Source organism: Camelus bactrianus, chromosome 16 (assembly GCF_048773025.1).
Source record: "Camelus bactrianus isolate YW-2024 breed Bactrian camel chromosome 16, ASM4877302v1, whole genome shotgun sequence".
Taxonomy (NCBI): domain Eukaryota; kingdom Metazoa; phylum Chordata; class Mammalia; order Artiodactyla; family Camelidae; genus Camelus; species Camelus bactrianus.
In genome coordinates this window covers 14,594,173-14,609,980 of record NC_133554.1, presented here as the reverse complement: position 1 = coordinate 14,609,980, position 15,808 = coordinate 14,594,173, and the positions used below count along the sequence as shown (strand labels likewise).

The window sequence follows — 15,808 nt, the reverse complement described above, 5'->3', positions numbered from 1 at the left end:
ATGGGACAATGTCCGAAAAGAAATGTTCCATATACTTTGTTCACTTTTCCTGTTGTTTACTGTAGGAGTGAAAGTCTGTAGCAGTTACTTCATGATAGGAGGCAGAAAACCCTTAGCCGCAGGCCAGGGTCTCTAACCCATTTGTATCAGTACCTGCGTAATCCCACGAGAGCTGGAACCTCCTGCTCAGTACATTGTGTTATTTTTACTTTTTATGGCAGATCTGTCCAGGTAGCCTTTTCTACTTATACTAGAGCTGTTTATCTTTATCCCTTGTTTCTTCACTTAGTGTAGTTTAAATGTGATTCTTTTAAATTTGATTCCTTTTAGTAGGAGTTTTAGTAAAAAACAGACTTAAAAGATAGTTTGAAGATGTGTAACTTTTAAAATTCTCTTAATTAAAATGATCAATTTTTTTTAGTTTTTGTGTTGAATTTTTCATGTAAACTAATACTTATTTCAGTGAAGTCCATTCTATGTAGGAACCATTAAACTACTATGTTGAAAAGAACGTGTGAGGTTTCCTATCAGTTATCATAGTTTAAAATGTCAAGGTGCAAGTTAGACAGGCTCTTGAGAATGAACAAAGCAAGAGGCTGACTTATTCATGTTCACTTAGTCTGGGAACCACCACATCTGCCTCTAAGGCTGAGTAATCATGACTTATTAGTGTGGTTATGGAAAGTATACGTCAGTTTAATTGTGTAAACCATCCCTTCTTTAGGGAAAAAATTCTCATCAGATTGCTGAAAATTTCCCTTTTTAGAATCGTTTAAAATTAAAACTATGAGCATGTCTTTTATCTTGTTGATTAACCTGCTTAATTTGTTGGGGTGCATATTTCACTTATATTTCGGGAATAAAATATTTTTTCCTTCCCATATATCTGAGAAATCTCATTATTTTATCATCTGGGACAGTTCAGTTTTTGTTCACCTAGAGTTCATTTCTAGAGGACAGTTTTGTGGGGATATCACAGACAAACTATTGAATTTCTTCTCTTTTACTTAGTAATACCACATTTCTCTTTTGTGTTTTCAAACAATAAAGGTGGAAGTTACAGTTGCCTTTTTTTTTAACTGCATGTGATGCTTAGCTGGAAGTATACAGTGAGAAATTTTTCACCAATTATTCAGTTATTCCGAATTCTACACTCTTGGGTTTGTGTGTGTATAGGATCACAAAATAATTCTTGTTTTCTTTAACTGTGAAATATCTTTTATGCACATAATATTTAAAGAAACAGTTGTAGATTTCATGGTTAATCACAATTTTAAAAAAAAAGCCCTGAATACTCAAAAATATTCCTATTTTAAACATTCTATAATTATTTTTAAAACTTATTACTGTTTATTGTTTTCTCTGACTTAAAACTCAAGAAAAAGAGGAAGAGACTAAAAATTCACATAGGTTTTTTTTGTTTGTTTTTTTGTTTTGGTCTAGAAAAAAACTTACAGTTAATTGATTCAGTGCTCAGTATAGGGCTTCATTTTTTAGATTTTTATTTGAACACAAAATACCAACTGCATTTAGGGAGAAATGTAGCTTAGAGTTATGAGTATCTTTCTTTTTCATATTAGCATGCAACAAAAAAGTTTATAATCACCTTTTATCTCAATAACAGTATGAGTTCTTTACTGTTTTATTTTCATCAGTATTTCTTATGCACTTTGTCTTTGAACCACAAGTTTTTTCACCATGTAGTTTAAAAATCCTTTCTTATATCCAATGATCCCTTAGCTTATGTGTATCTGTATATAAGATACATGGATGTGTGTGTATAATTTTACTCTACAAATACAGTATTTTTCTTCATAAGAGCTAATGGCTTATACTTTCGGGGGGCTTACTATATGCCCAGCACTGTCCTAAGCTCAGCAATTTATATAAATTAACTAATTTAAACTTCACAGTATCCCCAGAATATAGATCCTGAAGGTATTTTATTATTCCCATTTTATAGATGAGGAAAGCAAGACTTAGAAGATAAGTGGCAAAGGTCAGAACCTGAATCAGAACATCTGGGTCTAGAAGTTATGCTTATGGCAGCTGCTATAAACTTTGTCTACAGCATTCTTTAAAGTGAATACTTACATAACATCTGTTAGAAAAACATGTTAAGAATGTCCAACTTCTGGAGCTTGTATTTCATGAGAACTTTGGAAATTAGCAGTAGATTTTATTGATATACTTGATTATATTTAGGTTTTTGGTTTTTTTTTTTAAACTTTGAAGCTAGATAAAACCATAAGATAAATCTAATACTTTTGCCTTGCAGGTGAGTAAACTGAGGTCCAGAAATGTTAAGTGACTTGTCTGAGGTTGCTTATTTTCTGACCATTAATAGCTTATTAAGAACCTAACCTATTTGAAACTCAAAATGAGCTTGTTTAAAACATACAGGTTCCCCTCCTACACTTTTGGTGGGAATGTAGTTTGGTGCAGCCATTATGGAAAACAACACGGAGATTCCTCAAAAGACAAAAATAGATTTACTCTATGATCTAGCAGTCATACTCCTGGGCATGTATCCAGAGGGAACCTTAGTTCAAAAAGATGCATGCACCCCAGTGTTCATAGCAACACTATTTACAATAGCCAAGACATGGAAACAACCTAAATGTCCATCGACAGATGACTGGATAAAGAAGTTGTGGTATATTTATACAATGGGATGTTACTCTGTCATAAAAAAGAATAAAATAATGCCATTTGCAGCAACATGGATGGACCCAGAGATTGTCATTCGAAGTGAAGTAAGCCAGAACGAGAAAGAAAAATACTATATGATATCACTTATATGTGGAATCTAAAAAAAAAAGAAAAAAGATAAAGATAAATGAACTTATTTATAAAACAGAAACAGACTCACAGACATAGGAAATAAACTTAGGGTTTCCACAGGGGAAGGGTATGGGAAGGGATAAATTGAGAGTTTGAGATTTGCAGATACTAATATATATAAAGTAGATAAACAACAAGGTCATACTGTATAGCACAAGGAACTATATTCAATATCTTATAGTAACTTATGATGAAAAAGAATATGAAATCAAATATATGTATGTTAAAGCATTGTGCTGTACACCAGAAATTGACACAACATTGTAAACTGACTATACTTCAATTAAAATACACACACACACACACACACACACACACACACACAAAGAAAAGTTAAAAAAAAAACCTTACAGGTTCCCATGTCCACCTGTTGAATCATTTTATGCTTAGGGGACCCCGAATTTGTATTTTTAACAAAGTCCTCCCCTTAACATACATGTGCATTTGGGAACCATTGTGTTTACCTCTTTATCACACATCTAAATATTAATCCATTTTAATCCATATGATTATAATCAGTTTGTAATCTTTCAGAATAAAGGTACAAAGCAACACAAAAGCTTCCTTAGAAAAAGTTAGTTTAAAAGAAAAACTCTGATACTGGTTCCAAATTTTTATTTTCATTTTGAGTTCTCAGTGGGAGAGATAAGTGAGATAGTTACTTCATTAACCGTTTTTCAAGTAAGGACAAAAAGTGGTATTCTCAAATTATGCCTAAAGGAATAGGGGCACAGGAGGTTTTATCATAGGGAATAACATTCTTACAAATAAGAAAGATGGATAAATAAAATAAGAATCAAGCTAGAAAGCATATGGTTTCCAGGGGCTAGTAGTGCTGACGAAGGAGACTGAAAAAGGACACAAGGGAATTTTTTGCAGTGATGGAAATGTTCTATATCTGTATCTTGATTGATTATGGTTATATGGCTGAATATAGTTTCAAAACTTACTGAAGTATAGACCTAAAAAAATGACTCTTACTGTGTATAATTATACCTCAATGAATTTGAAATTGATTTTTAAAAAAGCAAACTGGGAAGAGGTTCTGGGAAGGATAATTTTTTCAAATTATCAATTGCAACTTGTCCTTTAAAAGCTAACATTTTTCTCTTAATATATAATGATTGAGGTACCATTAAAAAAAACATGTCTATTGATAATTCCTTTTTCATTAATATTTCTCACCAGAGGTTTCTCATTTTTTTTTAATAGGGTCCACATATAGCTTCAGTTACATTAGCTGCTTATGAATGCAATTCAGTTAATTTCCCTGAACCACCCTATCCTGATCAGATTATTTGTCCAGATGGAGAGGGCATTGAAGGAGCCATTTCTTTATGGAGCATCATCTCAAAAGTTAGGATTGAGGCCTGCATGTGGGTAAGATGTCCATTTTCGTATTTGTTTAAAATTAACCTCACTCTCTTGACTCTTTGTTGTACCTCATTGAAACTGAACCAAGCATATACCAAGTCAGTAGATAATTAATTCATAAACTCACCAGCTACCTAACTTCCAAGTAAAAGAAACCTTTGAGAGCTTCTCCTGTTCATGAGTGACATTCAGCAGGAAGGCAGGAAACGCTTGGTGCCGCGAAGCACTGATGCCATGTAGACAGCAGCAGAGGAAAGAAATATAGGTAATGCAACCATACCATTTTTTAAGTTTTAGTAATGTTTGTAAAACTTGACAAACACGTAACAAATGGTTATGTATCAGTCCAGATTGGTAAATATTATATGTCTCTCTCCTAGATATAAATACTCTGTGTTTATTCTTAGACGACTCATTTCATTTTCTGAGTTGTTATTATACTGAAGTAAGGTCAATATTTATTTCTTAATAAACCACGCTTTACTGTAGTGGAGGGTATCAGACTATATCGTTGTATACGGTGATCTCACTTTCCAGTCTACCAATTATTCTTTTTATAGTTTGCTTAATATATTTTGGTAAGTTTTAGACTGCTTGTTCAATGGTAGAAGTATTTTAATCCACATATCTACACAAAGCATTTTTTTATATGCCTAAATTCATTCAGGTGTCTGTCATTGGGGAATAGTTCATTTGCTAAGAGTTCCTATTACTGTTTGAAATATTATTTTAATATCATTTGGAGTCATTAAGTTATATGTTCTCTGTAACATTTTTTCCCTAACAGTTTTCTTATAAAATAAAAAAATGTGGAACAGACCACTTAAAACTCTTAATTAAAACGGACATGAATACCATGCCCACAGAAGAGGCAGAGTTTTCAAACACATTTAAATGTTAGCAACTTTGTCATGTTTTAAAAGAATTAAAAGGGAAATGCCATACATTGAATTTGTTGAATGTGAAAGACAGGAAAAACTGTCATGTTTCCTGTTAGTCTTTTATAAATACTGGAAACAAATTCATTGTACTAGTTGCATATGTTTTATAAATTTCACCACATTAATCGTTTGATGAAAAGCTATTAATGAAATAACTGGATACTTAGAACATGCTAGAAAGGGAGTATGTATATAATAGACTTCGGTTTTCTGTTTTTCTTTTGTTCTTTTGAAGATGATTTACGTGGCTGGATTGACACTAATGCCAAGAAAGAAAATTTTTCATCCCAGCTGGCAGCGATACCTGCCTCTCCAAATTCCCATAGTGCATACTGTCTGAGGTGCTCATTTGGCCTAGCTCCATGCATGCCTCAAATTAGTTAAATTGGCTGGTGTGGTCGCTTACTTCCCCAAACAGATTTAATCTCCAAAAAGAAATTCAGACTGTACCTTATATTTATTACCCTCACAGCAGGCAGCATTAAGCTCTGCGCATAGCGCAAGAATGTCAGTAAATACTGATTAGTCAGCTGAATTGCTCTTCCTATTCCCTTCTTTGAAACTGTCTTTTGTTATGTTAAAAAATGTCGCACATAATCATGTTTAAATTGGTTCTTACTGTTTTCACCATTTACAGTGACAGTCCCTTCAACAAAGAATATTGAGGAAACTGAATATCCACATGCATAAGAGAGAGGTTGGACCCTTACCTTACACCATACGTAAAAATGAACTCAAAATACATCAAAGACCTAAACTTAAGAGCTAAAACTAAAACTCTTGGAAGAGAATATAGAGACAAATCTGCATGATGATTTGACAGTGGTTTTTAAAATGACACCAAAAGCAGAGGCAAAAAAAAAAAAAATAGATAAACTGAACTTTGCTAAAATTAGAATCTCTTGTACATCAAAAGACCACTATTCAGGAGAATGAAAAGACAACCACAAAAAGGGAGAAAATATTTATAAATCGTATATCAGATAAGGGTTTAATATCCAGGATGTTTAAAGAACTACAACTCAACAACAAAAAGACAAACAACCAAATTAAAAAGTGGGCAAAGAACTTGAAGAGACATTTCTCCAAAGAAGATAGACAAATGGCCAATAATTGCACAGAAAGATTCTCCACATCATGGGTCACTGGGGAAATGAAAACCCAAACCGTATGGAAATACCTCTTCACATACATTAGGATGGCTGGTTTTTGTTTTTGTTTTTGTTTTTTAAAGGAAAGTAAGAAGTGTTAGTGAAGATGTAGAGAAATTGGAATCCTTAGGGGGTGGTTATAGCTTAGTGGTAGACCATGTGCTTAGCATGTGCAGGGTCCTGGGTTCAATTCCCCAGTACCTCCATTAAAAAATAATGTCCTTACTTATTAGAAATATGGGATGAAGAGATACATACCACTATATATTTTTTTAAAATACGTAAAATAAATACCTGTCTATTATCTAAGTCTTTCTGTCTCTTTATCTACCCTGTTGGTTTTGATCCTCTGGAGAACCCTTAATGCAATTTATTAAAGGCTTTTTTATTTAAAAAAAAAAAAAAAGAGAGGTACTCTGGATTGAACACAGGACCTCATGCATGCTAAGCACGCACTCTACCACTGAGCTGTACCCTCCCCAACAAGCTTGTATCTTTTTGATCTTTCACAATTTGGCTATATCACTAGTGCAGGGCTTCAAAAACTTTCTTTTCATTTATGAATTCCAATAATATAATAATAATAATAATAATTAAATTCAACAATATTAAGCATACGAACATTGGAGATTCAGGCTGATCAAAACTTAATGGTCTCTACCCTCATGGAATTTTACATCTTAGTAAGGGAAATAATTATGGGAAAGATATATATAAGTATCATTTAAAAATATACATATAAATATTTAAACAAACAGTGATAAGTGTTATGAAGGAGAGATCTGCATAACATAAAAATTTTTCCTAGTCTGTGATTCAGAGAAGATTTCCGTGAAATAGCAGTGTTTCAGTGGATATCTAAGGATCCTTGTTAAGTTCATGGTTTTGTTTTTGTTTTTGTTTTTCTATTATGGTAAAATACTTATAACATAGTTTACCATTTAACCATTTCTAAGTGCACAATTTGCTGGCATTAAATACATTCACAGTGTTGTGTAACCATTGCGAATATCCACTTCAAGAACTTTTTTGTCATCTCCAAACAGCAACTCTGTACCCATTAAACAATAACTCCCCATTCCCTCCTTTCCCCAGTTCCTGGTAACCTCTCTACTTTCTGCCTCTATGAATTTTCCTATTCTTGATACCTCATTTAAATGGAATCATACAGTATCTGTCCATCTGTAACTGGCTTGTTTCACCCAGCATGTTTCAGGTTTCATCCATGTTGTAGTATGTATCAGAACTTCATCCCTTCCTGAAGCCACTTTAAAACTAATCTTAAGGGAAATTGGAAGCATATTTTCTCTTTTTTTTTGTTTGCAAAACTGTCTGATAATTTTACTAGAGTTGGTATAGTTGTTTTTTAAACATTACTGTAAGAGCCCTGAATTTCTCAATGGTTCCAAGTTACCCTGCAAACTTTTGCTTTTAACTTCTGTCTCATGTTTTTAGTTGGAATAATTAATAGAAAAATGATTTTGTTTTTAAAGATCATTAACACACTGATAATACCAAACTGCTATAATTTCTGAGTGGTCAGCATATATAAAAATTTCTACTCTCCAGATTTTTACCATTTAATTTAGGATTCCTAACAGAAAAAGCAAGATGCTGGTGATTTACTTGTGAACTCACTTGACAAAACTTTTAAAATATATTTTTATTGAAGTATAGTCAGTTTACAATGTTGTGTCAGTTTCTGGTGTACAGCACAATACTTCAGTCATATAGGAAAATACGTATATTCAGTTTCATAGTCTTTTTAACCATAAGTTGCTACAAGATATTGAATATAGTTCCCTGTGCTATACAATATAAACTTGTTGTTTATCTATTTTATATATGACAAAACTTTTTAAAAGCATAACAGTTCAGGATTTTTCTCCTCCCCCAAATCTTTGAATAAAATTGACATTCCAGAAAGATACTTTTTATCTTTTGATTTTGTATATTTTGTTGCATATTAAACTCTTTTCCAATTCAAGAAGCAGGGACTTCAGGGTTAATAAATTGATACACAGCAGATAGTTTTTAGAAGAGCTTTATGAATTATTGCTTGACTAAATACAAATTGTCTTTCTTTTGCAATAATAAAGCCAGTCATCTCTTTCCCTTAATTAAACTTAGGCTGACAGTTTTTAGTGTTCCACAGTTTAGTTTTTTTTTTTTTATATTGATTTTGTTTGTAGTAATTATAAAATTGTTTTGTAACAACTTCAGTATCTAATTTGAGATAACTGACTAAACTTCTGTGTCTAGACAATAATGTATTTTGAGGAAACTGTCTGGATGATTATATTTTCTTTTTATTTTATTTTATTTGTGTGCATAGAAAATAGAACCCTGGCCCGTGATCACCATTCTTATTCCTTGCTAATATGGGAAAACATGAGCAGAATTAAAATGTAACAGTGAATATGATCAGCTAAGATAGTACGTAGTTCTTGATTTCATCTCAATACATTACTACTTCCTTTTTAACTTTAAGGAAATTTGTCATGAGTTTGAATCATATGATTGTTTTCAGAACTATTGAGCATTTGACTTAATAGCTTTTAAGAGAAGTTTATGTTTTGAATGAAATGTTGCAATTAACTTTTCTTCCTACTTTGTGTTAAAAAAAAATTTAAGTATAGGAAATTATATAATTAATTCAAAATATTATCAACCAACTTCAGCTAATATTAACTCCTGGCTAATACTGTTTTATCTAGACCCCTCCTCACTCTGCTCACAATTATCTTGAAGCATATCCCAGATAACATTATCATACCTCATCTGTAAATATATCAACCTGAGGACATTGTCGCACCTAAGAGAAATTAGGAATTGTTTCTTCAAATCAGTTACCTGATGAGTGTCCAGATTTTTCTGATTGTGTTTATTTCTCTTTTTTCTTTTCAAATGTATTTGTTGATGAAACTGGATTGTTTGTCAAGTTCAGTTTTCCATAGTTGATTTTTACTGATTGTATTTTGGTGTAATTTAAATGTTTCTCTTTTTCCTGTGAATTGATAGCTGGATTAAGAGGCTTGGAAAACAATTTTTTTTGACAAGACTGCACTTTATACTCTTGTGTATTTCTATCACAAAGTGCAATATAAATAGAAACGTCTCCTTACCACCAATTTGGTTACCCTGAGGTATCTTTTGTATAGGTTAAGACAGGGTAAATAATTGATTATTTCTCTCTATTTACCAGTTTTTTTTAAATAATTAGTTGGTTCTTTAACATCTTCCAAAGGTGAGTAACATTAACTCTTCTTGTTTAGCAAAATATGATTTGAATTTTATTTTCGTATCCTTCTATGTATATGTGTCTCCTCTTCTCTCTGTTCTTTAAATGTAGTCTTATTCTTCTGGCACTTAAGTATGCTCTTTTTATAACACCTGATTCACATGTGGGTAATGGAGTTACACTTGGGATTCCACACTCTGGAAAATAACATTGATCATGAAATATTTGAATTTGATAATGTTCCTTGGGGATTCTTGTCAATGCATTTGCAGGTAGAGTCATAGGACAGAGCAAATAGAAAGGCCTAAAGTTGCTTCTGAAAATGAGCAAAGCTTTTTTATTCACTATGATTCAGGACAGAGAAGGATGGCTCAAAGTTAAGAATTTTCTTAGAGACTATAGGCCCCTTGTATTATTATCTATCCTGTATTTAAGCCATTTAAGACCAAGCAAGTTCCTGATTCTTTTACCTTTGTTTTCATCCTTTTGTCCTAAGTTAATTGAAAAAAAAATTATCTTCAAAAACAAGAATCCACAAAGTGACTGAAACATGAGTCACTCAGTGTCCTGAGGAAATCAACATTTTTCCTGTGGTGAAAATTTATCCATCCTATGTTAAAATTTCAAGTGGCTTCCTGACCACAGTTTGTTAAAAGCTTTAATTCTGCACAAAAAATGTTATATTGGGATTAAAGCAACAGCCTAAATACCAGAAGATTCCCTAGAAAATATGTATCTTAACAGCTATCCTAGTGAATGCTCATTAGCAAATCATTTGAATATTTGAAAATGGGGATGACAAAAATAACTGTGTGTGTGTATGTGTGTGTGTGTGCACACAAAATCTAAAGAATAAAACAAACTAGAGAATATGTCTGAGGAACAGATTCTCAGATATAGAGAACAGAATAGTGGTTACCTTTGGGGAGGAGGGAACAAGAGAGCTATAGGGGATTAAGAGGTACAAACTACTATGCATAAAATAAGTAAGCTACAAAGATACATTGTATAGCACAGGGAAAATAATCAATATTTTATAGTAACTTTAAATGAAATATAATCTGTAAAAACTTTCAAGCACTGTTTTATACCTGAAACTAATATCATATTGTAAATCAATTATACTTCAATCAAAAAGATGTCATAACATGTCAAAAGTCTAGAAAAGCATATGTTATTTCTAAAATTAGTAAACGGAAAAGATATGTGAAAAATAATAATAACAGAGGCTGTAAGTAGAGATGCTTGACAATTAACATTAATTTAGTGTCTGCAATGTACCAGGGATTGTCTAAGATTTTGGTGTATGTTTTCTGGCCTGGCATTACATAGGTCAGTATTCGGGTCAGGATTCAAACTCATATCCTCCTGATTATATAGGATAGCTTTTCCTCCCTAATACATGCATGTTAGCATGCTTTTTGGTGAGAACTGACAAATATAGATTTGATCTGTTTAGCATCGCTGTGTTGAGAAGAGAATCTCATATAGTATTTTGGTTTTTCACAGGGTATCGGTACAGCAATTGGAGAGCTGCCTCCATATTTCATGGCCAGAGCAGCTCGCCTCTCAGGTGCTGAACCAGATGATGAAGAGTATCAGGAATTTGAAGAGATGCTGGAACATGCAGAGGCTGCACAAGTAAGATCAGTAGGGGAAAAAAATTGAATAATTATCCCTTAAAGAGGTTATGATTAAGGTAAAATTGTCAGTAGTTACTTTGAAGAAGAAAACTGCCAGTGTGAAAACAAAATCATACATGGTTTGTTATAAAAGATTTCGAAAAGCTGAAATATAAAAGTGATTATAATCATGATCTTAGAATAGAGAAATACAGAAAGAGTCAACAAGACAACTCAGACTAAACCCGGGTAAATTCCTCTAGCCAGTGAGGTTAAGGAGCTAAACATTATTTGTCCATTATGTGTTTACAAGTGTTATCAAACAGACCACTGAATAAGTAAGGGGGATAAATAGTCAGGCCAGGCTGTAGTCCAAAATAAGAGAACTTCTTACTTAAGTTAATTTTTAAAAAAATAATTAATTTTAATTGATTAATTACTTTAAAAAAAATAACAAAACAGTTCACCGTGTTTAGAAGAAATTTAACTCCCAGTTAAGAAAGGACAATTAAGATAAACTTATCCTTTGTTCTGGGGGAAAAAGGCCAAGTCCTTTTTATACCTGCGCACAAACTATATATCAACCTGTATCTTAATGTTACAAAATAGGTGTTTTTTTTCTTTGTAGGAAAATTCCTAAGAACATTATTAACTGATTGAGTCTCCATCATAGGGATGACAGTAGAAATCAGCCTAGACATAAATAAAAGATTTAAAGGAGAGATTTTTGAAAGAATATATATAAAAAATACATCTCCCTCTTGAAATTTGACCATTACTCTATGAAATGTTTAAGAAATTGTCTTATTATTGTGTGTCTGTAAGTGCGTGCGCCCACATAAGTATGCGTAAGTTATTTTGAGGAAGGAGTTCATAGTTTTCTTCTCAGTGGAATCTGGGACCCAAAACCTGCTACCCTAGAGAGGAACAAATACGTACTTTTTAGTGACAGGTGAGCTTTTTAAAAAAAGCATTATTAAATGGAAATCACCTAAGCACAGTTACGGTTTTTAATTGAAAATACAACTTTCAAATATAAATATAGACTAGCCAAACATAAAACAAATGAACTGAAGAGCTATGGACAACTGCTCAGCATGGAAAGAGGCAAGTTGTCCTTCAATCTGCTTTGTCTTCACCAGATACTGTGCCTGTCCTCCTCACATCATAATGTTTATATTAATGCTAATAATTATTACTAGTAATACCAATAATACTTTTAAATTATTTTTAATGCTTTTTAAAATCCAGTCTCTAATTTGACCCTAATGTTAACTCTCAAGTAGTATTGAAAGGTGCCATTCTTCTAATTTTATAGAAAACTGCAGAGCTAGAAGTTGTTACCTCCTTAATTTTACATGCTTAGAAGTAGAGCTGGAACCAGAACTCAGAATGCCAGCATTACTGGTAAATTCCATTTACTGAAACTGTGTCCATCTGTAGACATAGATGGTTAAGTACCCTCGTTTGGGATAACTCTGTCATTTGTGACACTAATTAGTGCATGGCATTTAACACATCAAAAACTTTTTTCACCTATGTAAAATCAGCAAGTTGAAGTAGAATCAGTGTAGGATGGCATGCAGCTTTAAATCTTTATGCTATGATTAGATACCAAGCAGGTATAAGTATTGTTTTCTGGTAAGCCAACTAATAATACTATGATTATTTTCCTTTTTTTAAGAAAGTTTTTTGGTTTAGAATTAATAATTTTTCATTGGCATAGTTTCTTCAATCTCTTCTCTTCCTTCATCCGGCTCTGTAAAACACTTCTCAACATCACTTGCCACTTGGTAACACATTTAAGTTCATATCACTTTTATTTGACTGATTGATAGATTGATCGATTGATTGATTGATTTTTGGAGTCATCATTTTGGATTCATCCATGCTCCCACTCCAGTCTGTATTTGGTGTTCTCTTGGCCCTCTGCACGGGTGCTTCCCTCTTGATTTGGGACCCTTACCTTCCTCTTTCTGGATTTACTCCCTCATTTTAGTTGAATATATTCTGCAGTGGCTTTCTGAGAAAGGATGAGTAGAAGGAAAATTCTTAAAATACTGTATTCATTCACTTTTAATCAATTAAATGAATATAGGATTCTAAGTTGAAATCACTTTTTAACTTAAGATTGGAAGGCATTTCCCAGTCATCTTCAAGCTTCTAGTGTTGATAGTAATATACCTCATGCCATGGTGAGCCCTCTTTATAGGTAGTCTTTTTGGTTGTTTTGTTTTTTTCTCTGAAAGCTTTTAGATTTCATTATCTGAAGTATGGATCTTTTTAAAATATATTCTGCTAGGCACTCAGGAAACTTGTCAACCTAGAGTCCCTTAGTTTTGGGAAATGTTCTTGTATTTTTTCTGTGTAAGTTTACCCTCTTTGGTCTCTACTCTTGCTTTCTGGAATTACCATTATTTTGATATGGGGACTCCAACACCCATTATTTTAATTTTTTTTTTATCATTTTGCTGCTAATACTTACTCATTTTACTTTGTATGCAATTTCTTCAACTTTATCTTCTAAACCTAATATTAAAATATTTTTCTGCTGATAGATATTTATTTTCAAAAATCAATTGGTATTATACTTCCAAAAGATGGCTTATCTTTTTGAAGATTTTTTGTTTCTTCAAGTTTTCTGTTACTCCAGGCATTTGTTTTCTTGTTTGTTTCTCCTTTGTCTGTTCTGTCTTCTGTTGAAACCTTTCCTCAAAACCTGGTGATCCTTGTTCATCTGTTTATATATAAGAATAAGGCACATAAAAGCTGAATGGAAAGTATGTATGTGGACACAAGGTGTAGGAGTGGCAGACCACTGGGTTTATTGGAACCTCTGTTTATCAGTTCCTGTGCATCTTTCCTTTGGGATGGTTCATTTTCTCTAGAGGTGGATCCTCTAATTTCTTGCCTAGGGAATATAAACCTTGCTGCTGACATTCTAAACCTAACCTGTGAAGGTGAGTTAGAGATCTCCATTTAATGTGTAGCCTTTCATTTAACCTACTTTGTGTTCAGTCTGTGGATACCTGCGCAAAAATGTCCTGAGCCCAGAACTTTCGGTTCACTGTGTCCGGAGGCTATGCTTGATGTCTTCTTTGGGACTAGCGGAGGAAGTTGTCTGGCTGTGCTGAGTACTTCTTATATAGTCTCCTTGTTTTCAGCCCTATCCCAGTTTTGGAGTTCTGTAGTACAAATTACTTCTCTTCCATGTCTCCACTGCAGGCTTTCAGGTATAATCTTTTCTTCTATCTGCATCTCTCTTCATTTATTAATGCTAGTTTCATCAGAGACAGAGTTCATGTTCCTATTTTCTATGTTTTGGTGTCATTAAGATAAAGCATATTCCAGTTATCTACTGCTGAATAATAAACCACCCCAGTGTTTAGTGGTCTGAAACAAGAATAGTTTATATGGCTCACAGATGTGCAGTTTGGGCAAAATGGCTTAACTATAAATTGGAAGATCTACTTCCAAGGTTTACTTACATGATGAACAGGTTGATTCTGGCTGTTGGTTTGGGACCTCAAATTACTCTTCGTGGGGCTTCTTGGGCTTCCTCATAGCACCTGAGTTCTAAGAAACAAGTGTTCTGAAAGAACGTCGCTGGAAGCTGCAAGGTTTCTTGTGACGTTATCTTGGAAATCCCAGTCACTTTACCACTTTATGTTGGCTAAGTAGATCACTAAAGCCAGCCCAGACTCAGAGAGGGGAATTAGACCCACCTCTCAATGAGAGCAGTAAGCAAGAGTTTGCACCCATCTTTAATCTGCCACAGGGGCAAAGGTCTTATATTGTCATCTTGAAGTGGAAAACTTACTGTAATAACAGTTTTAATAGGATAGAACAAACTAAAATTATTCTAGAAGGGGGAATGAGATGGTAGTTGATCTTGACATCATATAATGTAAGAAATTGTTGAAAAGAATTTTGAAAGGGGGAAGTGATGGGCTTGTCAAATATACAAAAGTTGTCTCTCCTCTGGCAAGAGCACATACTCATGCTGAGAACCTACAGGGATAAGTTTTGTCTTAGAATTAGCAGGTTAAAGTTTTCTAAGGCCCACATTGGCTCAGTAATTTTTTAAAAATTCCAAAAACTCAGGTCTTCTAGAATTTGATGAAGAAATAAATTGTGCTTCATCTTATATGTATAATTTGAGCTCTTGAAGACTTTTGCACCTTGAAGACTCTTAGTCTTTATCTAGCTCTACTTTGCAAGTTTTGAGTTGTAGAAACCAGAATGCACACAATACTCTGATGGTCAAGAGGGTTAGCTGTTTTCATCTTGTAAAGCCAATAATTACCCATCACTATTTTAGGATAAACTATTTCTTATTCCCTAATATCATTTTAGCTTATATTAAAAAATCAAGTAAACAAAATGTGCACTTCTGTTTCATGTTCTTTAGTCAGAAATTATATACTCTTTCTGAGCATTTTATTTAAAAAATTTATCCCAAATTACTGTCATATGTAATGTCAGTTGATTATGCAAACTAAAAAATAATGAGTAAAATAATGAGTAAAACAACCTCTCCCTGACAACTTTGTGATCTTCCCTATTAAATTTCTAAAGTCAATAAAAAAATCTATGAATAAGGCACTTGAATGAAGTGTGTCAGTACAGCTATGA

General features: G+C 33.1%; 1 protein-coding gene across 3 annotated transcripts in view; it reads left to right on the top strand.

Moving 5' to 3' along the window:
* The window catches only part of VMP1 (vacuole membrane protein 1), a 105,783-nt gene that overhangs the window by 41,632 nt on the left and 48,343 nt on the right, over positions 1-15,808 (top strand). For 2 of the 3 annotated variants that reach the window (XM_045513750.2, XM_010951027.3), the window contains exons 6-7: positions 4,057-4,224; positions 11,061-11,192. In XM_045513750.2, coding sequence (XP_045369706.2) covers positions 4,057-4,224; positions 11,061-11,192 — 300 coding nt within the window. The remainder of the gene's footprint in view (positions 1-4,056; positions 4,225-11,060; positions 11,193-15,808) is intronic. The other variant, XM_045513751.2, reaches the window with a different exon arrangement.